This window comes from Ambystoma mexicanum, chromosome 14, assembly GCF_040938575.1.
Source record: "Ambystoma mexicanum isolate Mex_15411 chromosome 14, UKY_AmexF1_1, whole genome shotgun sequence".
In the NCBI taxonomy this organism is placed as follows: Eukaryota; Metazoa; Chordata; class Amphibia; order Caudata; family Ambystomatidae; genus Ambystoma; species Ambystoma mexicanum.
Window position 1 is genome coordinate 384,872,553 of NC_090940.1, and position 27,427 is coordinate 384,899,979.

The following is a 27,427-nucleotide window of genomic DNA, read 5'->3' on the forward strand; positions in this document are numbered from 1 at the left end:
GACGACTAGTTCTAATGCCGACAACGAAGCCCAAAACACGCATTGTGGGTTTTGATTCTTCCTATTTTGTGCATTAATTTTAATACACAGCATATCATTATTAGGCCATTCTAACTGTTAGGAATCCGTTCTTTGCGACTTTATGCAACGGTGGATGTGGCGATGCATCTCCATGGGAACACCCAAACAAATAGTTCCAAAATGGCGCCGGCCATTCTCGCATTAGAAACAAGCCAACGCGTATTACCGGTGCTCAGTAAAGTAAGTCCCAAGCACGGCTTAATCTCTCCTTGTATTCTTGCATTTTGCATGGAATGACTTTTGCAAATACGGTTTAGATACGAGGGTCCCTTGAATCGGGGACGATTATGAATTAGTTACTTAACATGGATATCTAGATAATACGGACCAAACTTTCCGTTGCAATGATTTTAAGTACAATCAAAACCCCTGTAACAATAGCACAGGGACTAATGGCTTTTTTCCAATTAATATGGTATTAGATTCGCGACAAAGGGATTATACGCATACATTCATCACAATTTAACAAGGATATGAATTAGAAAGTTACTCCCAGAGAGAGTAAGTCAACAGATCATTGCGACATAGCGATAAATAGCATCATGTGATTTGATAAACCGTGACTAATGGGAATTTCTCTTTCTTGTGCCTTGTTTGTCTGTTTGATTGTCCCTCCCTTCTCTCTCCCATTTTTTTGACTTATTTACTGCATCGTTCTTTTTTTACATACCCCTTGCATCCATTCCCAACGCCAACCCTTATTTCTCTCTCTTGTACACAACTGTTTATTGGTTTGCTCATCGATATGGATAAATATTTATGTGCATTTCTGTATCTTATTTTATATTTGCCCTTAATCATGGATGGTCATTTGGCATTGGGTTGGCGTTTTTTGAAAATTGATGTTTTATGAATTTGTTGTTTTTGTGAACTGTATTGTAAAAATATCCAATAGGAGAATTATTTGGATACACAGTGGCAAGTAAATGTAACAGCCCTGATTTGAAAAAGGCCCAGAAGGGCCGAAACCCGTGTTATCAACCAAGGGGCAATTTATTAAAAATACGTATTCATACAATTATCAACCAAGGGGCAATTTATAAAAAATATGTATTCATACAATTGGGCGCAAAGTCCTGGATCTTCTCTCTATTGTGTTATTAGTGTTTTAATAGTAGTTTGCACATTTTATATGCTATTAACGTTTAATTGAATGCCAGTATTTTTAATGCTTGTTTAACAAACCTTTATTAATCCAACAAAAAAGAATTCTATTAAACTAGCCGGCATCATTTGTGTTGTAAGTCCATTTCAACTAATAATTTAAACAAAATAGGGGATACACTTTGCTTCCCGATGCTGAGCAATGGCTGTGGCAGCTTTTTATGCTCTGGGTGGGCTGTGACGGGTCAGAAGAAAGACAGGGACGGGATTCTTTCATTTCTAGACTTTTATTTAAATAAAGAGGAGAAAACTCCTACCTATCCCTAATGTATCGATCATCCCTACTTTGCACGAACTAACTGGGGTGCTCTTCAGTCGTCGGTGAATCCACAAGGAAGATCTATCCCCTGTCCAAAGCTAAACTATTCTGGCCCTAGCATTATCAAAACAACTTAAGCACAGGAGAACGGCCCCCTTCTCCTGTGGTATTCTTTTCAGCAGATCCACTTTAGTAACTTAATTGTCAATCATTCTCGACACCTATTTTGTCCAGTTCATACAGTTCAGAAAGAGGGCTCTTCGGTTTCTCTTGTGTCGTTGACACCTTGCTTTCCCCTTCCAAGGTTATTCTTTGCTTGCTCTTTAATTAGTGCACTTGGTGCTTCTTCTATAGACCATGTCCACTGTTTCTCCTGGCTGGGCCAGTCATAAGGATTCTCAAACAAACTCTTTCTCCTCTTTCTCATGATAGTCACTAAGACTAGTGTGCACATTCGAAAAAATATTCTCTCTTGTATTCACTTCTTTGGTTTTACTGAGACAAGTATGAATGCCCCAGTAATTATACTCTTCTGTTTCCACTTCGTCAGTTTTATGGTGATGAATATGACGATACCAGTAATGATTCTGACTTCACTTCACCTCTTAAGTATTATTGGGACGAGTATGAGGGTAGCAGTAAAGATTCTATTCGTTCTCCACTGTTTTCTTTCCTTCTCATCGATGTCCCCATATAGCTTCCCACTCTCCTTATTGAGTTGCATTCCTCACTGTGATGAGTATGATTATTATGCATGTTATGTTCCTTATCCCTCCCGGGTCTCCCGCCTTCCCCGTTAACTCTCTGACTTGGGGTTAGCATCACCTGGCCTGCAATCAGGATGGGATGCTTCCTTGTGTTTGTCAGGTTAGCTTCTTGCCTCTCGACTTCTCTCTCTCATTCTCTGCATCTGCTCCATGTCTGGAACAGGTCTGTGGTCTCGGCGTCGTTCTTGGACTGAACAGTCCACCGACTCTCATCTATGCCACCACTTAGGACTCAGAAGGTTGGTCTGAGGTTTCCTTCCCTCAGCTGTTCTGCCTTCACGCACTTATCGAGTTGTCTAAACTCGCCAGCTTGTTTTCTTGTTTGCAAGCAGTGCGTCTTGGTCTGATTCATTGTTCATTGTGAGTAGGAGATGCACATCACATTTCGCCATAATATTAATACAGTCAGCGACCCATTTATTAAGTGAAAAGCACATTTTCCCCTCCATCAACTGTCTCAGTTCCCACCCAGGGAGGCTTCAGCCTCCAACGTTATTTTCAAATATAAAAAAATGTTCTTCCATGCCACATGCGCAGCAATTGACAGATGGCCCAACTCGTATTGCAAAACGGCGGCAGGGACCCCTGGGGGCAGTATCAACACCCTTTGCCAGAACCTTCCTCAAGTTTGACCCAATTTTCGCTCGGGCAGAATAGCAAGGTTTCAGCCCCATACACCACTACTGGGAGCACCTTTTATTATAAAACTCAACAGCCAGAGCCATTCAGAAGTAACCAAACTTTGTATTAATTAGGGAGGCCTTCGCAGCCAGAGTTGTGATTTTGGTCTTCTGCTAAAAGAAGGTTTCGGTACAACTGAACCCCTCAGTTAAACGAAGGCCCAGATAAATTAAATGATCGATTTGATCCAGCATTGATTTCTCCCCTGTATTTTGGGTAATGTCGCCTATTTCCAGATCTAAACTGGAAGACCTTTGTTTTACCAATGTTAATCACAAGTTTATTACTTCTCGTGTACTCTGACAGATCCGAAAGTTGTCTTTGCAAGCCAACCGGAGTATAATCCAGTAAAGCGAGATAGTCTGCATACAAAAGATAATTAACTCTCTTAGTCCAAAAAAGGAGGGAAGAATCGTGTTTCTTTAAAAGCATCAGAAATATCAGATAAAAAGGTTAAAATGAAGGGGCGCTAACACACAGCCTTGTTTAAGACCACGTGAACTTTGGATCTCATTTAAGAGTGAGCCCTACGTGTTCAGTGTCACCCGGACTGGTGTACCAGGAGTGATAATCATACTTAAAAGGGCCACCGAGCAACCAGAGTTAAAGAGCTTCCACCACAAAAGGTCCTTATCAACGCCGTCGAAAGCCATCGAAAAATCAATACAAGTATAGAAGCCGACTTCGACTTTGTCCTGGCCTCATGTTTAAAAAGGTTCAAAATCAATCTGTTTGCATTGGTCCCTGTACCTTTCATAAAGACTGTTTGGTGGGGGGTCAAGCCTCACTCACTAACACTCTCCTTTTTGCTGTTGTCTTTGGCAGTCTAGATTCTGTCTACAATTTTACCCCAACCTGAAAAGGTACTTAATTTTGTTACCTGCATCATCTTCAATACCCATCGATCCTCGTTCACATCTGCCCACTGGCTTCATGTGTTGTGGCTGTGCAAATGTGCCCTCTAAGTTCCTTCTTTCTACCAGTCCGTCCATGGGCCGCCTGTCCCATATCAGGCTAATGTCATCTCTTGCTACCTACCCTGTCAAACTCTGACATTTCAAGCCTTCCTCCTCATCACCATACGGCTGGTGCTCCATCTCGCTCCCTTAACTTACTCGCTCAACCACTGGAACACCCTACCCCTTGACATTATGTGTCCTAACTGTACAGGCTTCACGACTGCTCTGAAGAAGCACCTCTTTTCCCAAGCTGCCTTTCCGAGCTATATCGCGTTCTTCAAACACCCATCCTGCCATGTTACATCTGCACAGATGTAAATGCTGCGAGTTATAAACTCCAAATGTTAATTTTGTAATATGTTTGCCTGCAAACTTTTTATGTCTGTGGCATTCCCACTTGCTGTCCAGGTGTCCCCTATTATTCATCCTGCTCAGTACATTTGGTCATGTATTTCATTTACTAAAGTACATCACCCAAAATTGGGATCGCTCAGTCAGCTATATGTACTGATGTCTTTTCTTTAGTACATATATTTGCAAGATAGGTCTTGAATCAACATAAACTGGAAAAAATAAACAGAATGCGGTCATAACAGACCTAAATAACTGTACAGTCAATTTTCACTTTTTTACAAAGTCAATGAAATCCCCATCCCCCTCTTCAAGGTCTTCGTTTATTATAACATCTTTATATTGTAAAAATCAGTTGTTTGCAGAAGCTGAACCTCACAAGCTCTGCATACTCATTCTTCCAGGAGGGAGCCTTATTGCCTCTCCTTTTTATGAGCCACAATCAGTGGAGCGAGGTTGACAGCCTGAATAAATCAAAATGGAGGATGTTTGCTACTGCTTCCAAGATATCGGGCAATTGCCCAACTAAATCATTTAGTACATCAAAAGTAACATCATATCTAATATGAAATGCAATATCAATTTGGAACATGCAGAACATTTGCAACATTCTGTTATAACTCCTAAGGAACTTGAGCCATACTTTTTTGAAAAATGTAGGGTTCCTGAATGTAGCCTTTTCTTGTAATTCAGAAATTCGATCCAACTCCATAATGATTCCGATTGCTCCGGCATGGGCATGTCAATGGTGGTATGCAGACCTGATTAAATTGCTTTCCAGACAAAATCTCCATCCAGAGTAGCCAAGAAAGTCTTTTATCGTGAACTTGCCACCATAAACCTGACATCAAAGCTTCTGAAGTCCTTTAGTTTGGCGACCTGCATCTTCTGGAAGAATGCATAAAAAGTTCTTGTGGGGCCAGAAAAACCTTCAACCATGTCCTTGTAGGCCTTCAAATGGTAGAGGTTCTTCCTGTGGTGTAGTGAGAGATGTATCGTGCCAGGAGGAAACAGTACTGCCTTATCTTTTGTATTTGGCTAAATACTGGCTTACAGTAATCCTCTATTGAGGTGCATCTCTCTCCCATCACAGCCTATAGAACAGAGTCCTTCTCAAAATTCTTTCCTCAGAGTGCTGGTGAATAAGGAGTTTTTAAAGGGTGTGATAAAACGACCTCCCATTAGAAGACCTTCCCTCGCTTTGGAGTTAAATGTCATTTAACTTAATGGGTAACCCCTTTCAAACCTATGCTCTAGGAGAACGATATAAATGTGTTTTAATGCATTATACCGCACGCTTTCTGAGAAAAATTGGCTAAAAGCCCAGAGCATTTGCAATTGTTTTGTAGGTTAACAATCCAAAAATGTAATAATAGTGCACAGGAACATTAAAGCTTTAATTCATATTATGATTTGTTATTAAAAATGCCTTGCCGCAATGAAAACATGTCCAACTGGCTGCACAATGTAGACCAGTCTCGACACGTAATAACATATTACAGTAAAGCATGCCAGGCCACATTTCGACATACCTAGACTGGTTGCACCATAATGCCAGTCGAAGCAATAACACTTATCATGGTTATTTTCTCACAGATGTCCAGAAAAATATACAATGCCGTATTACGAAACAGCTAGACTGGCAGCACCCAAATGCCAGTCTAGCCAGGTAATTACACTAAGCAGCAATGCTTTATCAGAGATGCCCAGCTAAAGAAAAGTCAAGCCAAACTAAGAAATGACTGGACTGACTGCACCAAAATGCCACTCCAGCCATGAGGAACAGTGGAACTAAGAGTAATGAGGATTACAGATAACTAAGCCAGGCATTACCTCCATGTCCCTCTACCTCATCCCAGTACTTGTGTATGAAGCAAAGTGAATCATACTGTCATGATTCCTGCCCTTCATGTCCCCAGCCCTCCAAGATGTCAAGCTGGAGCCAGGCCACGATCCCCTACATGGCCCTCAAGGGCCTCTCCATCCCTCCAAAGACCCACATGGAGTCAGACTTGGCGCTTGTGGCACTGGACTCACTCACTCCCATAGGATAACATTGGGGATTGGACTTGCAGTGCGTTGATGGGGACAAGATGGATGCCCCCACATATTTCGGTTCCCAGAACTGCATGTGCAGTCTAGACTTTTGGGTTTGGTTCAACCCAGAGACACCTGGGATACCCAGAGACTATTTAAGCCACGCCCAGGCTGAGAAACATGCTTTGCGTTTTCTGCACCTGCAGCGTGACACTCACTGTGTTCGGATCGGTCTCCAGTAGGTCTGCATCTTTCTTCTGCGCTCAGCTCCTGCAAGAACAAGAACACAGTTGGGAACACCCTTACCTTGCGGCGCTTCTACCCATCATTCATCGCTCCTCCTGTTCTTCGGGCATCTGCGGCGGTGTCATTCCCATCCCGGCACACCGCTTCCTAAGGGAAAAGAACAGAAAAAAAGGCATTAGTAAGCATTCAGCAAATCTTCGCTTGTTTTTAAAGACTGTACGAGCTTCAAATGCTTACCTGAATCCCAGCCGCTCTGGGGGAACTCCGGAACTTTTCATCCATTTACAAGAGGGAAAAGACTCTCCAGGTTAGTGTGCAAACATCTAGGGGCGCTGCATACCACGCTTGCTCACTGCATTTCTTCTTCATAACCAGCATCCATGCTGAAAACATTGCGGCACCTAAAAGACACAGAAAAAGAACTCAGTGCAATACAAATACGAAAGGGTCGCATCGTGCATCGTGCTCTCACTCACCTTCAACGCTACTCATCTCAGCAGCACGTCGCCATCCCCGGACGCCAGCCATCATCTAAGGAAGGAAAGGAACGAAGTTAGAGAACTGTTCAAAATACTCATTATACTTACCTGTCGGACTCTTGCCAGTGAAGTAACTCGGCAGCAATGAGCCCGCATCAATCAACGCGCCCCTGCGCTGAAAGCAGGAACCGAGAGCACACTTTCCAAGAAAACAAGGTGAGCTGTGGCTCAAAGGGAAGGGTTGGACACCGGGGAAAAAGGGGTTCAAGCACACAGAGACAATAGGGAGTTAAACTCTACCAATCCTGTGTTTCAGGCCCAGTCTCCAGGGAAGGGTTTGAGGTCGTAAGAGGTCAGAACAGGCTGAGTGACGTCCCCGTGGATACCAGGTGAGCGTTACACATACACAAGTACTGGGACGAGGAAGAATAGGTAATGACTATTACTAATAAGTAGCCAAGGGATTAAACACAAGCAGTGGTGCAACACCATTGAGCTAACTGGGCTTCAGCCCTCCCCCCACACCCCACCTGAATTTCTGGGCTATTTTGACTTGACTTGACTGACCTACAGAGCTGTTGCCAGATAGAACAGGACACAGATGTTAAACCACCTGGGTTTCGATGTTAACAAAGGCCCGACAATTACTAACGTAAAACATTTTACTGTTCGTGCCTGCATTCACATGCATAATTCTTTAGGCAATTGAAACCTTGATGTGGGTTTAGCACTTGTATGCAAGGAAAGTGAATGGAAGGAGAGAGGGGACAGGAGACCGCTTATTCTCACAGCAGTCCATAAGTGGGTGCGTTCAGACTTAAAGGAGAGTTAACTGCTTAGAAGATTGAAGCTGCACTAGAATAGTCTCATTAGAATGCATGAAGTTGGATGCCCCCACTCAAATACCTTTTCCCCTCCCCCACTGCCTCTGAAGTTAGCCCCTCTACCAACATCTGAAGGGTCTTGTTGCGCCCCTGACCACAATCCATTCACCATTTACACACTCACGCACACCCAGCCACCCATACATTTAAGTTTGCACCCTTTCACCCTACACTCACACAGGCAGTCACCTATACATTTAATTGTGCACTCTTTCACCATACAGGCACAGCCAGGCAGCCACTCATACATGCAGGTCTGCACACTTTCACCATACACTCGACATGCACACCCAGCCACCCATACATTTAATTGAAATGAAGGCTGTTTCACCGTGTTTCAACTATATTCAGCATATTGTGAACATCCGCGTGTAACAAGCGCATCTTGGCGTGCATCCATTTGAATTTCACTTGCTCCCCCCCAGAACGAGGCTGTGTACTGGCTGCTAGGCAACCAGGCCTCTATTTCCACCAATCCCCATCGCCATCAGGCAGAAGCTGGCGGTCCACGAAGAAGGCCACAGAAAAAGGCTTTGTCTGCACTCTGTCCACGCTAGGGCCGTGCTGTGATGCCGTGCACCCGTTCCCCATCATGCCTGCAAATTATAATAACCATTTAGAGTTACCTATTTCGATGCACCCATTGTTATTCATGGCCAATACCCATCTGATTTCACATCGACCCTGTGCATAAATGTTAGGCCATTACCTACCTGATACTAGATTTACCGGTGTATAAGTGCTAACCTGCTAAGTACTTAAAAAGACATCTCACATAACTAGCTCACTGTTCTATTATGTATGCTTATATGTTGTTCCCTACCAAATTGCTACTCGTTCTACTGTTTGAGAGCTATTGCAGTACAGGTGGTGACCCCACTCACCTCAAGTACCACCTTTATACCATGTCTAGCTCTGCCCCTACTCCTCATTGGATCAAGCCAACTAAATTCCTACCTCATTTTAAGCTTAGCCTCCAGTCTACCACTGTCAGACCCACTACCTTCCTACCAGAACTATTACTAGTAAACCAGCATATTAACATAGATGCCACCATTGCCTCCAGCCCTAAAAGGACATCACACCCCTCTAAAGGCCTAAATATCCCCACCACTATACTAGTACCCAATATTCCATGCCCCATTGAAACTAGAAATGTCAGGCTCTGCTCAAGATTGAATAAAAAGTACAGTCCACAGACTCATGCGCATACTAAATCCAGATCTCTCCCTAAGAATCCCTCCAATAAGACCAACAATTCTAAAAGTAACAGAACTAGTCAAAGAAATCCTGCTACCAACCCTCAAATTAGAGATACATCAACTCTCAAAGGTGCCTTAATCAACACGAGATCACTGGTAGCGCATGCGATCGACATAGCTGACCTTATCATTGCTAACTATCTAGATTTTCTAGCCATTATGAAGACGTGGCTTCATGCAGCATCCGGACCGTCTCTCCTACTAGCCAATTCCTGAGAACTATACCATCCTGAGAGCAGATGGAAAAGTTTCTAGAGGAGGCGGTATAGCCTTTATTGCTAAGTCTAACTTAGGGTTGACTAGTGTCCTCGTCACCCCATGTCCTATACTGCGAACTACTCTTTGTAAAACTCCCGGTCTCTGACTCACGCACCTTAACGGTGCACCTAATCTACAGACCTCAAGGTCCTGTCGGCTCCTTCGAAGAAGTCATTACCACCATAATATCTATCAACACCAAACCTTCGTCGCAAATACTAGTGCTAAGCGATTTCAACCTTGGTCTTAACGACCAACACCCATTGGCACTGTCACACACTTACAGAATGTGGCCTCACCCAAAGAGTCCATCAGCCTACCCATGATAAAGGCAGAATATTAGACTGGATGGCTGATCTCAATTGCGAAACAGAGATCACCTCTATTGAACCTAAATCTTGGACTGGTCATCACTTAATATCATTCACGATACAAGAAAACTTACCTCCCAAAAAGACTAAAGTATTAGCTCCTCCACTCCTCACCAGAAACAAAAGGAGCATTACAGTAGACAGGCTACTAACACACCTGCTTCCTATCCTCAACCCGTTGCCAACTACCTCTGACCCAGCTACTTTAGTGGACTTACACAACTCCACTATCACACAAGCCCTCAACATTATTGCCCCGCTTAAAATGCATAAAAGCAAAGCTAGAGCTTATTTGAACTCCTGGTTCACACAGCAACTTAAAGCATTAAGGGCAGAAAAAGGAAATCAGAAATCCTTTGGAAAAACCTCCCAAACAAGCATAACAAATGTAACCTGCTGATGATTTCAGCAAAATACAAAGCTCAGAAAAAAAATGCAAACTTACCTACTACAGGCCCCTACCAACTAGCCCAAGACCACATCCTGAAACCTTTTCCTTGCTTTAAATTTGCACAAGTCACTACCCAAGAGGTGGTAAAGATCATCACCTCACTTAAACCATCCAATTGTCAGGGCGACATCTGCCCAGCCCAGATTATTAAAGAAGCAGCTAGAGACCTGGCTCCCTTCATTACGAAAACGTATCAATGCCTCATTCCTATCAGGCAACGTACCCTTTAACCTGAAGGAGGCGTGGGTGCGGCCACTCTTAAAAAAACATCCTTGGACCCATCCATACCAACCAACTTCAGACAAATCTCCACAGGGCCTTTTTTTACTTAAGATTCTAGACAAGGCAGCCTACTACTAAATACAAGATTATCTGGAGACCAATAATCTCCTAGGGCTTCGGCAATCCGGTTTCAGGCCACAACACGATACAGAAACGGCCCTGATAGATTTAAAGACCCAAAGCTTCAGCCAACATTAACAAACTCAGCAACAAATATCTAGCCTTCAAGATTGACGGCTTAGACAATAAAGTGGCTAAGGAAGTTAAAACATTAGGTTTTTACCTAGATTCAACCCTTAGCCTGGGCAAACAGGCAAACTTCCGCAACAGCCTTTACCTGCAAACTGATACAAGCTTGCCAACCTTTTATCTCCACAGAGAGTTGTATCATGATTGTGAGAGCCCTAATCCTCTGTAAACTTGATTATTGTAACACCCTCTACTTAGGGGCGAGTAAATACATTTTTTTTTATTTTTTTTTTTAATGTTTTAATCAAACTTAGATTTTTACAATTTTTTCCTGTTTCATTATGTCTCTTAATTGTCTCTCGGACATCAGTTCAAGTCAGCTGTGGTTTGTTTACTGTGTTGGACTCGGACTCTGTGGAGGAGTCCTTGTCTTGTAATAGAACAGTCACAATGTATTCAAGCATTTTGGCTGCTATTATTTGCCAGCTGGTTTTCTCGCCACCAATGAGTCGACACCACCATGTCGGTTCTTCCATCAATTGCTCCTTTATTGCTATATGCATGAAAAACTTCTGTCTCAAAGCACGCGTCACGTGACAGGTCGTTAACAAGTGCCGAATTGTTTCATGTGGCGGTGGCTCTGTGTCGTGGCAAAAACGGCAGTTTGCGGTTGGGGAAAGTCCTCTTATGTGTAGGATTTCATTTGTGCGAAAAAGATTCAGACGTGCTCTTAAAATCAGGTTCTGAGCCCATTTATTCGGGAAGATCTTTATGTAGTTTTGTAGTTAGTTTAATTTTCTTGTATTACCAGGAAGGTGTGCGCCAAACCTTTGAGCTGAGGCTTGTTCCGTTGTCTTAGCCCAATCTGCTTCCTTAAGTTTTCGTAATATTCTACATGGATTGTGGATCAGTTCGTCTTCATCTGATGCAATAGAGTTCAGACGACAGATGTTCTCTTTTTGCCAAGTTGATAGCATTTCGGATTTGCCTGAATCTATCTCACGCTTGATCAGGCTGTAGACCCCGCTGCCATCGTTCATTCTGCATTTTCTGTAGAGCATAAGTGTGTTGCAGGACACTGTGCATTGCATAGACTGCAGGCTCAGCTCGTGTCTTATCGCGACCCCAGAAGTCGAGGTCGGTAACTTGAGCACTGATTTCCAAAATGTGACTTCGAGCTTGAGCCAGATGTTTTGTGGAATGGTCGGCATGGCTTCTGCTCCATATGTTGTTGCAGGCACAACCTTCATTTTGTAAAAATTGATTGTAAGCTTTAATGAAAATTTCCCAAATTTGCGGTCTATTACCTTAGCTTGAGCTGCTAGCTTTTTGATCTTGTTAAACATGACAGTTTGCATAGATATTTCCGTCTTGGTGCTGTCAAGCTGCACTTCTAGGTACTTGAAGTCTTGGACAATTTCAATTTTAGTGTCTTCGAGAGACCACTTATAATTGCTGATTTTCTTCCTTGTGTTCTGTAGAATCATTGCCTTAGTTTTTCCTTTGTTAATTTCTAAAAACAATTTCCTTGCATATTCTTGTAGGCCGTTAAGCTGGCGTTGTAGGCCTACCGGGGTCTGATGAAATAATGTGAGATCGTCTGCGTATAGGAGCCGTTCTATCGAAGAATTTCCCATTTTCGGCGGAAATGCCCGTGTGCTGCTTGTTTGGATCTGGAGATCGCCTATGTAGGCTAAGAATAAGGCTGACGCTAAAGGGCAGCCTTGTTTCACTCCACGGGAAGTTGGAATTTCGTCAGATAGCTCTCCCTCACGACTCAGACGCACTCTCAACGAGGTGTTGTGATGCAAGGCTTGTATTGGGGCCAGTATGTTGTCCGGGCATTGTCATTCTCTTAGTTTTGTCCAGAGACGATGTTGTTCGATGCGATCGAACGCTTGTGTAAAGTCGATGAATACCACGAACAGTGACTGACCAGACTGTAGGGCTCTACTTTTCAGTATGCTGAAAATTAGAATGTTACCTGCTGTTCCTGCATTTGTTTTGAAGCCGGATTGTAGGTGGTCATTACACTTTGCTGTGGCTGCCCAGGCTTGGAATTTTTTTAGTAATAGTGACCCGAAGACCTTACCGATGCAATCTAGTAAGGCTATCGGCCGAAAGTTTGCGGGATCCTTTATGTCTCCTTTTTTGTATATAGGAATTATTGTTGCTGAAGTCCATGATTTTGGTACCGAGCTTGATTCTGCACAGCGTCGAAAGACTTCGCTGATGAAGTTGACCCATTCTTCAGCATGTGCTTTTAATTCAAAGTTGGTGATTCCATCGGGTCCAGGCGCTCGTGAATTTGTAAGTTTCCTGATGATCTCCCGAATGTCGTCTTTGTCTTCTAGGTTTATCCACTGTACTTCTTGATTTTGGTGTTGCACATTGTTTTTGGATGTGACTGATTTAAACACTTCGGCGAAGTGTGTTTCCCATGTTAGTTGTGAAATGTTCTTGGTTATATGGTTCTCCTCTGACTGTTCTGTTGATCTTAGTAGGGACCAAAAGTCTCTTGCGTTGTTTGTTGTTAGCGCTTTTGTTATGTCTTCGGCGTCTTGCTGATACAGTTTGCCTCGATGCACTCGTATTCAGGCTCTGTATTCTGATTTTAACGCTTTTTGGGCGTTCTTCACATGCTCAATTGGCGTGAGTCTAATTGCATTTTTCATAGCTCTTCTATGCTCACGTCTTCTTGTCACTAAATCACTGTTGTAAGTATGTTTTTTGATACCAGCTACGATTTTTGAACTAGTTTTCTTTTGTTGGTATGCTACTAACAGCGTTTGGTAATCGACTACGTTAGGCTCGTCTGGGGGTGCTGCGTCTTTATATCTTTGCGTAAGGTTTTTAATTGCGACTGAGCTCAGTTTGAGTCTGGTTCCTCTTGTGTTAGTTTCGATGTCCATATTTGTGCCCTTGTTTTTTGCACTGTTTATTGTCCAACTGGTTTCCAAGAGGTTATGGTCACTGGCTGCTGTTCGACGCACATTAAAAGACGTGATAGCACTTAGCAGTGATTTGGAGACATATATGTAGTCTATTGTCTCGCTTGTTTCAGCGCGTTCCCATGGCGATTTTGTTGTGGAAAGGCGAGATCGAGATTATGCAGGTCTCTTGAACGAGTCAGATCAAGCCAAGTTTTGCCTCGCTGTTCTGCGGCTGTTAGATATTTTTTTGTTTGTGAGCCCTTCTTGGTATTACATACGGCATTTAGATCACCGCATATCAGTAACGAGGACACTGACAGCTTGGAGATAGCTTCATCTATTACTTGTTCACACATGGTGATGAAGTTTTCACCATTAATTGCTGCTGGATTCCAGTATGCATTGATGACAATTATGGTGTTTTCTGGTTCTTCTGTGTTATTTTCTTGTTTCCATGTAACACTTACTGCCAGGAGGGACAGGTTTGCGGTTACGGTTGGGCCAATAGAGAGTCCACTTCCGGTGCGGCATGCGATCAAAAGCCCAGACATTGGTCTCCCTAAATGTCCCTTGGCTGCTGGGGCCATTTTTATCTCGAACCCCTCTAGGGTTGGTGCACTTGTTAGCCATGTCTCCTGGAGACATATGATGTCGTATTGCCCTAGGTTGACGTCTCCTGGGACAGTTAAGTGTGAATGCCCTCTGGTGTTCCACGAACAGAGTCTCACTTTGCGATGATGATTTTCAAGTTGAAGTGTTGCTGGTGGATTACTCTCTCTGTCGAAGGATTGTTATTTATGTCGGTGCATGGTAAATGCTTTAGGTAGCCAGGCCCAAATTCCTTGTTTATCGGCCTGTGGGGGCGTGACTTGAGATGTGTCATTGTTGTATGTGGTTTGTAAGAAGGTTCTTTTTGCTTTGTAGGATTTTACCTGTGCCTGGCGATCTCTATCTGAGATTTCGTCATTTGCGTGAGTTGATTTCCTTGAGGTTTCTGGGTTGTCTCTTACTTGTGTGCTCTTTCTTTGATCTTCTTTGCTGCGAGGTTGATTTGAAGGATTTCGCTTACTTTGTGATAAGTAATGTCTGTTTTGACTTTGTTCACGATAGTTCTGGTTGACTCTATCGTACGTTTTTGTCTATGCACTGTAACTGACGTTTTTCTTGTGTTTTCCATCCACTTTGTTCCTTGGTTTTTCTTCTTCTGTGCTCGTATCTACGTAGAAGCCAAGATTGTGGATGTCAGATTTGCTTTTATGCATCTGCTTGTAAACGGTATAAGATCTTGTGTACAAGCGAGTTGCTGCTTTACTCCTTTCATGCCATGGTTCAACTATGAGTAAATCATCTGAATTTATGTCTTTGAGATTTGGTACCTGGTGCAGTATTGCCATGTCCGTTCTTCTGTTCAGCGTGAGCTCATCTTTATTGCTAGATCGTTGCACCATTTGCACGGTCCATTTTGATTTGAGGTATTCTTCATGGCGACTTGTAGTGGTATCTGTTCTTGATCTGTAGCTGACTATTTTCTTGTTCAAAACAGTTTTGTCTCTCGGCATTGTTTGAACATTGTAATCGTCTTTTCGTGTGTTTTCGTGTCGCCTGTTTGTTTTCATCGGCGAACCTTCTGTTTCAGAAGTGAAATGTGTTACTTGTGAAACTTTCTCTAGTCTTGCAGTCAAAGACTTGGTTCTTTTCTGATCATTTGGTTTGTTTTTGTCATTCAGTGGAGATCTACGTGATACTTTCTCTACACTAGATTTATCACGGGAAGAGGCTTCCACTCTCTTGGGTTTTATTTGGCCGAAGACCTGAGCTAAACGGTTACGCCTTTCTTCCATAGTTTCGAAGTCTCGTTCCACGTGTATCGTCATGTCTTTTCCTTTAGATGTTGATGGCATTTCACTGTCAGATGCTGATAAGGTCCTGTTATTCTTTGGATTGGGAGCGTACACTGTGTGTGGTTTGTCGTCTTCATCTGAGTAAACACTGATGTTCATTAGAATATCATCTTTTAGGAGTTCCGCTGTAGATTTCGGTGATTCAGCTTTCGATTGAGTCGTGTTGTCGTGAGTAGAAAGACTGTGAGTGGTTTGCAGCACGATACTAGGATCAGCAGTAATGGCCAGGCAATTTTGTGCCTGCTTGATGTTTTGCTTTAATGGCTTGGCTGATTTCTCTTTTGGCAGGGGAATCTTGCCTGACAGCGTTTTCTTGCACCTTGCCTGTGCTTTGTCAAAGATTAGATAGGCCGTTTCTGTAGTACCAATGATGGTGTTAGGATTGGTGCTTTTTTTTTGTCTAGAACTAGGAACACCTCAGGTGTGTTTCCGTTGTCCGTTATCGTGTTAGTTGATTCGCTTTCAGCACTTGATTTATCAGTATGTTGTGTTATACTGCTTTTTGTTTCAATGTTTTCCGTTGAGTCGATTATAGGTGCTGTTTGAGCACCTGCCTCTTTGGTTCCTGCAGTGTAGTTTCGTTTGTTGGCCTGGATGTCTTTTTTTTCTGTTTTTGCTGTTATTTTTTCTATTAACTGGTTCGCCAATTTGTCTATTTTGTTTTCATAGCTGTTGTTCTCTTCTTTAGCTGCAATGAAGGCCTCCAGATAAGTGACTTTCGTCAAGATCATGGCGATCATTGCCTGTTGATCCTTTGTGGTCTCATTGAGCATTTCATATAATTTGCAGAATGGATTTAAAGCTATTGAGATGGTCGACATGATGCTCAATAGGTCAGCTTTCTTTGATGGTGTGTCAGGCATCGGGGGCCTGGTTGCGTGGCATTGACCTTGCCTGCTATGTGCAAATGTTCGCTGAATCTGCGCCTTGGCGTTTGGCACCCATTGCTAAGACTGAGTGGTTTGTTTGCAGCGCTGTGTCGGTCACATTCTATGATGGCTCTCCTCTTCTCAACGCTTTTGTCTTGTTCTTTTTCAGCTTCCTCATTCAGATTTTTGTGCAGTGTTTTATCGACAAAGGGGGTAGTGTATACAGTCATCTCTCCTTCACATGGTTGAGGTGGATGTGTCAAGCCGCTATGCGTGTCTTCATTGGCACTGGCTTCCTCATTGTAATTCTTGTCATGTTGCTTCACAGGACTCACAGGCTGAGGAGGATTGATGTCTTTGTTTTCTGACGTTGGTCTAATCTTCTCTATGACTGGGTCCAAGTCGATGGTGTCTTCTGATTGATCCGGCCACCCTTGAAAGCGATTTTCCTTGCTGCAGTGTGTATCCGCAGGCCCTTTTCTCACCGTTGCTGCCTGAGACTGTTGTTGCGGCAAGCCCATGTGAGAAGCTTCGCTGGATTTGTAGACGTCTGTACAGAATGAGTGGGAAAGTGATTTTTCTCCAAGGCCCTACTCGGTAACTTCGAGTGAGATTTAAGTGGCGCTGTTATTTGCAATGGATTCACAACTTTCCCATTATCGAGTTTCACGTTTTTGAGGCGTGGGAAGTTTTCTTTGACGGCATCCAACATTTCTGCGTCAGAAAGTTCTTTGTAGTCTTTGTGTTTTGTTGACAATTTTGCTTTAAAAAAGTCTCAGTATTTGCATTGTGGTTTGTTTTTTTGTCGTTCCAAGTCTGGGTGTACTATTGTCTTTATTTTTCATTTTTCTGTCTGATATTTGATATTTTACGCCATTGATTTTTTTCTGGCTAGAACCATTTCTTTTTTTGTTCGTTCTTGCACTATGCTCTCTGGCTCTCTTTTTGATGTTGGGCATCTGAGAGTCTTTCTTGCGAGATGTCTCGATGGTGATTGAGTCAGATGTTGCCGTATTGTTTGTTTCAGGCGGGTCTTCGGGCTGCGTATGAACCTGTGCGGCCGTGCTCTGCACGGAGGATGACTCCGCCTCTTTTCTCGCCGAGGCCGCTACTGCATTGGGAGCCGCCTCGTCTGACGCCATGTGTGAACTCGCGGGTGCGCTACTCTCCGCCTGCTCGGCCCCAGTAACGAGTCTCTCCCTCGGATTTGACGACTGGCTTGCCACATGCCCCTCGCAGCCCGGTACTGTGTTAGTGGCACCGTCGCGCTCCGCCCTCCCTCCGGAAGGCAGCAGCGGGGTAGAACCCGGACCAACGGGCTGAGGCGGCTGAAGCCTTGCAATAGGCTCCCAACTCCGCGGTGACGCGTCCACTCTACCCGCATCCAGCTCCTCCTGGGATTCGAGGCCTCCGGGTGAGCTGTATGCATGTATGGAAGGGCGGAAATTGCTGTTTTGTTGTTCACCAAGCAACAGTGATTTGTTCGTACTGCTTAACTGATTGTTATGACGCCCGATTTTGGTGGTGACCTGGGGGGCGGGCTTGGGGTTTGATGTGAATATGCTCTTTCCATACTGTTGTAGGCAGAGGGTTTTACCTCCCTCAGGTTTGGATCGAGAGCTTCGGAGACAGCGCCCGTCCTCTTCCTCACACTCCTGAGTTTCTTGTGAAGTTCTCAATGACTTGGACGTCATTTTTTTTGTGGCGAGGGAAAGCAGATGGTTTACTGTGGGACTGGACGCTGCTATGACGCTGTTGTGACTCGAATCACCCACTTTCAAACGTCCCCTCACCACTTACCGTGGGCACTTATTGATGCTTGTCAGGCGATGGCTGAACCATATCGTGCACTCACGTCAGTTGTGCGCGGGGTAATCTCAATCCTCCGTCACCCGACGGACCACTTTTCGCCCACTTCTCTGTGCGCGCTCCGCGCAACAATGAGTTCAAATAGTCTCTGTAGGACTCTCCAGACCAGAGTCTCCGCCTCCTCTCAGGAATAGAAGTGGTAAACAGACTGCCGCGACCACGACAGACCACTTTTCGCCCACTTCTCAAGCTCCAAACTCTCCAAAATAATGCTCTGAGGACTGCCCTTTGCATACCCGTGAGACAACATATTTCTGAGGCAAGACGGAATATTAACTGGCTCGCCATTAACGACAGAATCTATTATAAAACCATTTTGCTCATCCACAATGTCTTAACAACGCTGCCCTCAGCTTTTTAACAGAAAATATTACCAAAAAACATCTACACGCCCGACTAGATCAGCCAACTCTTATTGCCTCACTTTCCCAAGATTCTATCTAAAAAAAGCAGGAGGGAGTAGCTTCCCGGTTATGGCTACCCAACTACGGAACTCACGTCCAACCTCTCTGAGAACCAACCAGTCATTCTACAGCTTTATAAAAAAAACGCCAAAACCTGGCTTCTCACGAGGAACATCTGAAGTATGAACTCTCATAGTGAACTGCCTTATCATATTTCTGCCTCCGAATATTTAACCTTCTAATGTAAGGCTAATTGTGTGTGCGTTTTCTGGTTTGTGTTTTTATATAATGTACACAATAACTTCGTATTTAATCCCTGTAATATGTTCCCTCAATTTATCACACTCTTTTACTAACTAAGCAACTCTAAATGTGAAACTTACTTGGAATGCAACGCGCCCAGATACCTCTGGGTTTGGTGCGCTTTATAAATCAATAAACAATTGTGCACCCTTTCACAATACACTCACACGTCATGGGGTTGAGGTCCGACTTCATAAAGAAATTATTTCTATTAAGGACTGAACCATAATGAAATTAATTTCAAGTCATAATGCTCCCCCTCCCCATGACATGGAGGCCTAGAGGTTTCCATCTCATGGGGTGGGGGGAGCCCTCGGGCTTCAAAAATAGTTTATTTGTGTAGTCACTATGGCTTCATAAATAAATTATTTCTGTTACGCTGTAACAGAAATCATTTCTTTATGAAGGCACAGTGACTACAACAAAAACTATTTTTTTTAGAGGGCAAAGTGTCCCCTCTCCCAGGATATGTGGTGGTGGCCCCCCTCACCGTGGTGACTGCGGGGGCCCCCGTTATGCCAGTGCGTCAGAGGGCTGCTCTTTGTCATAGAAGTCTTGGCTCCATCGTTGATCAGATTAACTGTTGCGGGGGCCCTCCTTTTATCCAAGATTCAGGTTGGGAGTAAGCCCAAACCCACCAATGGTAAGGATCTGCAACATTGAAACAGCCCAGGGTTGGCCAATCACGGACAACCACTGATTGCCCTATCTGCCCATCGGCAGACTTTAAGGCACCAGAGGTTGTAGATTGGGATTAAACAGTCTCAACCCATTCCTCTGGCTCGCACACAGTGTTGGGGAGAATTCTCTATAAAGGCTAATTTCCCAAACCTAGTGAGTCCCCCAGCAGCTTTGCTGGATTTTTCGGGTTTATTTTTTCCTCCTGCTAAGAGTGAGACTCTTTTTCTCCCACTCTTAGGCATGATTTGAGAATGTCCTTTGACTATGTAATGTGTTTTATGGGCTATGGGGTCTTTTACTCCCTAGGGCTTCATGTGTTTTTGGTAAGTGTGTTACACAGCACCCTCAGTGCTTTAACACAGGGGTGTCATAGTGACCCCCGAACATAGACTCCATAACCTGGGACTGACTACTGTCTCCCAGGGCATGTAAAGTCACCATTGGCTTTACTAGTCTTAAAATTGTGAACAGAACCAGTACAAACCATCATATTGTGGAAATACTGGTAGGGGTAATTCGATTGCCCCTGGGTCTGTTTTCCAAGGGGGCACTGTCCAGTCCCCCCTCGTCGAGTTTCTGGCTGGTGGCAGTGGATACCACGCGAAATATTCCACCAGAATATTTCCTATATGATTTTCCCATTGATTTTAAACGGACCACTTTTTGGAGCAATGTTAAGATACCGCCGGGTTATTTATTTAATATTTATTCCCCGGTTGGGTCTTTTTGCCAGGACTCGGTTTTAAAATGGCGTTTGTGTTCGCCTCTAAAACTCCAACCCAAGTCGAGCCCTTTGTTCCACTTTTGGCGGGCTTCTGCACAGAAGCCTCCAAAAGTGGTGCCACTCTGTCTGGGTCTACAGGATGTGTGTGAGGTGGGAATAGGCACCCTGGACTGAGTTGCCTTGGCAACTCAAGTCGCACTCTTGTGTGATTGGCCCAGTGGTGAGCCGCCCGGCTCACCACTTGGCATGTTTGGTTGACAGCTAGGCTGATGAATGGGGGTTTTGCTGCATAAAAGCAGGGCTTTGGGAACTGGAACTTCAAAAGTCGTCACAGGACCTAAAGAATCCAAAGAGGGGAGAAGCTGAGCCATCTACGACGACGACACCACCGGTGGAGCCCTGCTGTACGAAACTCACCACTTTCCCGACGACAGAGATCTTCTTCCAGGAGAGTCTTCTTCCCTTTGAGGTGGTGGGACCAACCAGTTCACCTTTTTTCGCCTCCTGGATCGTCTCGTGGTCGAATCGCCCCTGCCAAGCACCCCGGCGGCCGGATAGCCACTCTTCACCACTACCGCAAATAAAAGGGTAGTACCTTTTAACCGGGAAACTCCGCGGCTGGTTTCTTCCCTGGCAGTGCAACGACCTCCAGCTTTCCTCCACGTCGAGATCTTCTCTTCCCCTGGACGAAGCCCCGACTTGCACCCGCTGCCAGGAACAACTGCCCCCGCTGGAGCTTTCTCACCATTTCAGGTACTGTGTCCCGCTTGGTCTCCCTTGCAACAGACTGTCCAAAGTGTCCCGTAAATCCTTGACTCTCTATCCTGGGGTGACCTCAGACCTGTTAACATTACCCTTCTAACTTGATCCAACCTCTTTTTGACTTTGAGTGCATTTCCACTGTGTGATCTTGGGCACATTCCGCCTTGCTCTCTCCAAGAGTGGGCCTGGGCTATGAACTTTTTGTTTTGCTCTACAGTAGACCCTGCCTTTCTTGACTTGCTGTGGTTTCTTAAAAGTGTTGGTACACTGTGATTTTCCTATTCCGCCTTTTCTCTCCCTTTTTTTAACAAATTATTGGAGTGCCATCTATGGTTACGCGCTCTCCTCTGTTTTGCTAAATAAGTGGTGTCTTAACCTAGACTTGTCAAATAAATAATTAGGGAGGTGTATATATTTCTAGTGACTGTGTTTGAACTTGCTTGACATATTAGTGCCAGTGTATTTTTACAAGTGTGTTTTTAAATAAATAATTCTATACTTTTATACCAAAGCTCTGGTCAGTGGTTGCTTGTACTACTGTATTTCTAGCCCTATTGTGTATACTCTATATACTGCTTAACTCTTCTTGAGAGAAGTCTGACTGGGTGGTGCAGACTGCTACCAATTGGGTTTACTGCTAACACCTGTAGTCTTACACTTTTTGCAGTGGTCCCTAAGGGAACTGCACAGGCTTCTACCTAACACACAAAATCCCTTAACCCACGAAAGCTGCAGCTTTTCCAGAGTAAAGGGATTTCTGTATAAAACATTTCCTGACCTGAGAAGGCATGAAGAAGGCCAAAGAACAACATGGCCAATGAACAGGTGAAACATCTCGTGTCATGGCCCTTTTACGATGCTAGTCACTTTTAGTAGCCATTTGCAGTGAATGCAAAAGTGCACTAGTAAAATAGCACAAAAACTGTAAAAATCACACAGCTGCCATCAACTTATGGTAGGCATATTGTTAAAGTAATCAAAAAGCATTTTTATGAAATGTTATACGGATACCAAGTATCCTAACCGCATTTCACTATAAGGTGATGTGTGCAATTGTAAAAATGCAAGAATTCATAAACCAAGACATAGTTTCTCTGTACTGACAGTCTTGGGGATTAGTCAGTTTCTCCAGAAAAATGAGCAAACCGACAAGGGAAGTAAAGCAATAGGCTTTACTGACCTCAAAACAAAATGTCAGGACAGGGTTCAAAACAAACAAGAAGAATGGGGGTCTCATAGCAATATATGTAGGAAAAGGTGCAAAAAGTAAATCTTTCCTGACAGTAACAATCTGAACAAAAATGCTCTGATAAAGACTTAACCACACATCATCCATGACGCGAGAACTAAGATTACTATTTCTTCCATTGTGCTGCATGCACCCTTGTGAATGCACTTATTTTTTTTTTAAAAAAATGTTTTCACTGACATAGTTAAAGAAAATAAGGTCAATATTAATGTGTCTTGATTTTTCTTTTTTCCAGGTGCCCAAAAAGAAAGCTGTTTCTCTTTCCTACGGTTCATTGATGTTTCTCCTGCAGAAATTTCACATCTCATGCTTCAGGGGCATTTGGCAAGGTAACGACACAACTATTACATTCAATGGCATTGCCATATATGAATGACTGAAAACATACAAGATGTTTTAAATGCAATGTTGCTTTTCTTCTTTTAACTAGCAGTTTTATAACACATTAACACCTTGGATGGGGGCGATGGCCAATCTGGACGCTCGGAAAGCAGGCTTTATTCTCCACCATGGGGTCTGGCATGGATTCACATGCTCATGAATATTCCCCGTCGTCAGGCTGGGAATCCTCGGTAAAGAAAAAATCAGTATCAGTTTCGTTTCTGAACTGTCTTTCTTAGTAGTAACCAATCACTGGTCTCTGGGTCATACTGCCCCCAGCCAATGACTGCCCTCTCCCTAAGCCCCTCCCCTGGCAGCCATCCTCAGATTTTTACCTCACGTTCAAGTGTTGGGAGTCCTCGTGCTATAGCTCTCAAGCTTTTACTGCGTTTTCGCACTTTTTTCAAAGAGATTTTCTAATTTTTCAGTTAAATAGAGCCTCAAGCTCCACCGTTCTACTTCCGATCAAGGGGGACCCATTTCGGAATTTTCTACGCCCCTCAAGGGTGAAGTTTTTGTCGAGTTACGCTTCTTGGAGGATTCCAGAAGATCTGAGGCCTACCATGGACATGGCCCCAGGACAAGGGGTGCTCGACGCCCCTGGTCCAAGCTGTTCAGGAACTGCCCTGGATGCGGGTTACAGAATGTTTTCAAGGAGGACGAGCATTCGAGATGTCTCTACTGCCTTCATGAGGACAAGATGCACGTGGAGAAGGACTGTGCGTTCTGCAAGAACCTATCGGAGCGGACCATGAGGGATCGTCGTACCCACCTCGCCAGCTAGCTGGAGAAGAGCCCAGCAGGTGAGAAGAAAAGGTCCAAGCAGTTTTCTATGTCCTGTGAGGGCGCCCCGGCGACGGGGGCCCAACAGAAGGCTAAGCACCGCGGGCACCGGGAGTGCCGGATGGTCGGGCTCTTCGGCTGCCAGGCAGGGCGCGCCTTCCCCGGCATGATCAACCACGAGCCAATGCTCTGGTTCGGAGAAGAGGAAATCCGAGAACCCGGGTGAGCTTCTGGAGAGGCCCCGGTCGATCTCGAAGGATTCAGCCGAGGGGGAGAGAGGCAGTGACCCTCCCCCCCAAGGTGAAGGCCTCAAGCACGCCCAGGGTGGTGAAGGCCTTGATTCACCCAGCTAAGGCCTCTATCGAGGGAGTCGCGGCGACCCTGGCAAAGCCTACGGAGGCTACACCAGTGGAGGTGACCTCGGGGCCCAGAGTTTCCCTGCCACCGCAGAGGGAATCCTCTTTCCAGCCCATCGACAAGACCCCCATGAAGACCCCGGTGGAAAAAGAGGGGGGGCTGTGGCCATTATGGCCACGGATTCAGCCTCTGAGGAGGAGCTGGTGGAAACCGTGAAGAACCTGAACGAGAGGTTCGAGAAGGTATGATCCCACAGGAGGGATCCCGAAGAGGTGGTCGAAGAAAGCGACGGTGGCGTCGACGAGGCCCCAGTGGAGGAGCAGCCTTCCCTCCCGTCGCAGCCATTTCCCGAGCCTCAGGACAACTCAGCGGCCATTTTGATGGCAATCCAAACCTTATGCACAGAGATAAGGACGAGATTACCACGAACCCCGGCGGACAATCCAGAACCGGGCCCATCGGGAAGCCCTCCGAACAAGCGGAGGAGAGTTCATCCCTCCCCGCCCTTCATGCCCCCACGACCCGTGGAGCCCTCATCCCCCTCACCAGACCCCAGGGATGACACGGCGACAGATACGACGACGGGGACGGATGACGACGGTGGTGACAACGGGACGGACCTTCCATCACCACTCCCTCGGGCTTCCCCGCCCAACAAAATTGGCTCATTTCATGCCATGATCACCAGGGCATCCGAGCTCTTCCAGCTCTGCCCCGAGGAACAGTAGAAGGAGGGTTTCCTCTATCAACGGCGAGAGGCCAAGAGAAAGACGGCCCTCGCGGTACCGTTACTCGACAATATCTGGGACGAGGGACTTGCGATCCTGAAGAACCCGTCCATGACTACCTGCCAAGAGGGACAGGTACGAGAAGAAGTACCGGGTCCCCGACGCCGCCCCTTTGTGCCTCTGGGCGCAACCTATGCTGGATTCGGTCGTCTCAGCGACGGCCAAGAAGAAGGCAGCGGTGGCAACAGCCTCAACCTCTACTTCCCCACCTGACGGCGAGGTTAAGAAATTGGACGCCATGGGGCGACGGGTCATCTCATCAGCGGCAACGACAATTAAGACGGGCAACGCCTTAGCGATTGTGGCCCGTTACGACAGGGAGCTATGGTACAAGATAGCTTCCCTACTGGAGTTCCTGCCAGAGGACAAGAGGGCGGAGGCCCTGGAGATTCTGCAGGAAGGTGAGGTGGCGTCGGACCATGCCATAACAGTGGCAACGGACATTGCCGACACCGGGTTTCGCCAGTTAGGCAACAGTGTTTGCCTTCGACGGCGTGGCTGGCTCAAGGCGACAGACTTCCGTCGGGACGTGCAGACGAGGGTTTTGGACATGCCGTTCGATGGCAACAACCTGTTTGAGGAAAACTGTGGATGAGTCGCTGCAGGCCATCAAGGCCGACACATAGACGGCCCGAGCCCTGGGAGTCCTTCAGCAACAACGGCCTTTTCGGAGCGCCGGAGGCAGACAGTGGGCCTCCAAGGGATCAGGCGGTGGCTCCTCTACGTACCGCCAGGCGGCCCGCTCCTCGTCCCAGGAGCCTTACAGAGGTCATTTCAAGCAAGGAGGATCTCGGCGTTGTCGCCAAGGAGGCCAAGGCGGCAAGGCCGCCTCCAAGCAAGATTGAACCAGCCGTAGCGTCGGGCCCCCACCGAAGCACCCCGGTGGGAGGCCGGCTGGCAAAGTTCGTCAGTGTGTGGGAGTCCATCTCCACCGACCGTTGGGTGCTGGGTGCCCTGGCCCACGGGCACACTCTCGAATTCCAAAAGAAGTGTCCCCGCATTCCTCCCGTGGCCAGGAAAGAAAATCGCGTCCCTCAACTGCTGTTGGAGGTAAAGGCGATGCTCAAGAAGGGTGCCATCGAGCTCATCCCCAAGAGGCTCCTGGGCTCCGGAGTATACTCAAGATACTTCCTCGTCAGAAAGAAGACAGGTGGTTGGCGCCCCATCCTGGACCTACGTCGGTTGAAAAAATACATCAAGGCACAGAAGTTCAGGATGGTCACTCTCCAGCATGTGCTGAGACAGCTGGAGGAGGGCGACTTCCTATCGTCGTTGGACTTGGAGGCTGCTTACTTCCACATCCCCATCCTAAAAGAACACCGAAAGTTCCTCAGATTCGTAGTCCAAGGACGTCACTACCAATTCAGAGCTCTGCCATTCGGATTGAAGTCGGCACCCAGGGTGTTCACCAAGTGCCTAGCACCAGTGGCGGCGCAGCTGCGCCTGCAGGGGATCCACGTCTACCCCTACCTGGACGACTGGCTCATCCGTGCAAGGACAAGAGAACTCGCCGTCGAGCACACGGCAGAGACTGTCCGCTTACTCACGGAGCTGGGTTTCTCCATCAACTACCCGAAATCCCATTTGGTTCCGTCGCAGGTGGCACTGTTTCTGGGAGCGAAGCTCGATACAGTGCAACGATTGGCGTCTCTGTCGGAGGAAAGGACGAAGGCCATCTTAGGCAAGGTGCAGCGCCTGCTAGCCACGGACGTGGCCAGGGTGAGATCCATCAAGTCCCTCCTCGGTATGATGTCCTCATGCATCTAGTGCGCCTGTGCAGGCTACGGATGCGTCCTCTACAGAAGTTCCTCGACGCCCGCTGAATGCAAGCGGCAGGCAGCTTCGAAGACAAGATCCCGCTCAACGAGATTTTCCGTCGGTTGAATCAGTGGTGGGGCACCCGTGCACACCTCACGGCGGGCACGGACTTCCAGACCCCGGCACCTCAGGAGACGGTGACGACTGACGCCTCCCTGGAGGGATGGGGTGCACACACCGGAGATCTCCACGCAAGAGGCCTTTGGCTCCCGGAGGAGAGCTCTCTCCACATCAACATCTTGTAGCTTTGCGCCGTGTTCTGTGCGCTCAAGTCGTTCCTCCCGTCCCTCAAGTGCAAGGTCGTGAGGATCTTCACCGCCAACACCGCCACGATGTTCTACATCCGGAAACAGGGAGGCACCAGATCCCCAGCCCTATCCAAGGAGGCCCTGGATCTGTGGCACTGGGCCGTCGCCCAGGGGATGTTTCTGGTTCCCTTCCATCTGGCAGGAATAAAAAACACCATCACCGACTTACTCAGCAGGGAGCTGCTCTCGTGCCACGAGTGGGAACTAGGCCAGGATCAAGTGGATCGGCTCTTCTAACTACGGGGCAAACCCCAGTTCGATATGTTCGCGACGGCGTCGAACTCCAAGTACCAGAGGTTCGCCAGCAGGTTCCCCCAGCCGAGGAGCATGGGCGATGCTTTCTCGTTCCCCTGCGATGGCCTGTTCCTGTATGCATTTCCTCCGTTGCCGCTGCTGCTTCGAATCATCATCCAGCTCAAGAGGTCCCACTGCAGGATGATCCTCGTCACACTGGCATGGCCGAGACAGATCTGGTTCCCGGACCTTCTGGACCTCTCAGCGTCCCCACCAGTCAAGCTGTCGACGGATGCAGATCTTCTCTCCAGAGAGGGAGGTGCCATTCTTCATCACGACCCG

General features: G+C 46.2%; 1 protein-coding gene across 1 annotated transcript in view; it reads left to right on the top strand.

The window, feature by feature from the left end:
* INO80 (INO80 complex ATPase subunit) overlaps positions 1 to 27,427 on the top strand; it is a 1,945,052-nt gene that overhangs the window by 1,167,078 nt on the left and 750,547 nt on the right. The window contains exon 23 of the mRNA XM_069637507.1: positions 22,652 to 22,745. Coding sequence (XP_069493608.1) covers positions 22,652 to 22,745 — 94 coding nt within the window. The remainder of the gene's footprint in view (positions 1 to 22,651; positions 22,746 to 27,427) is intronic.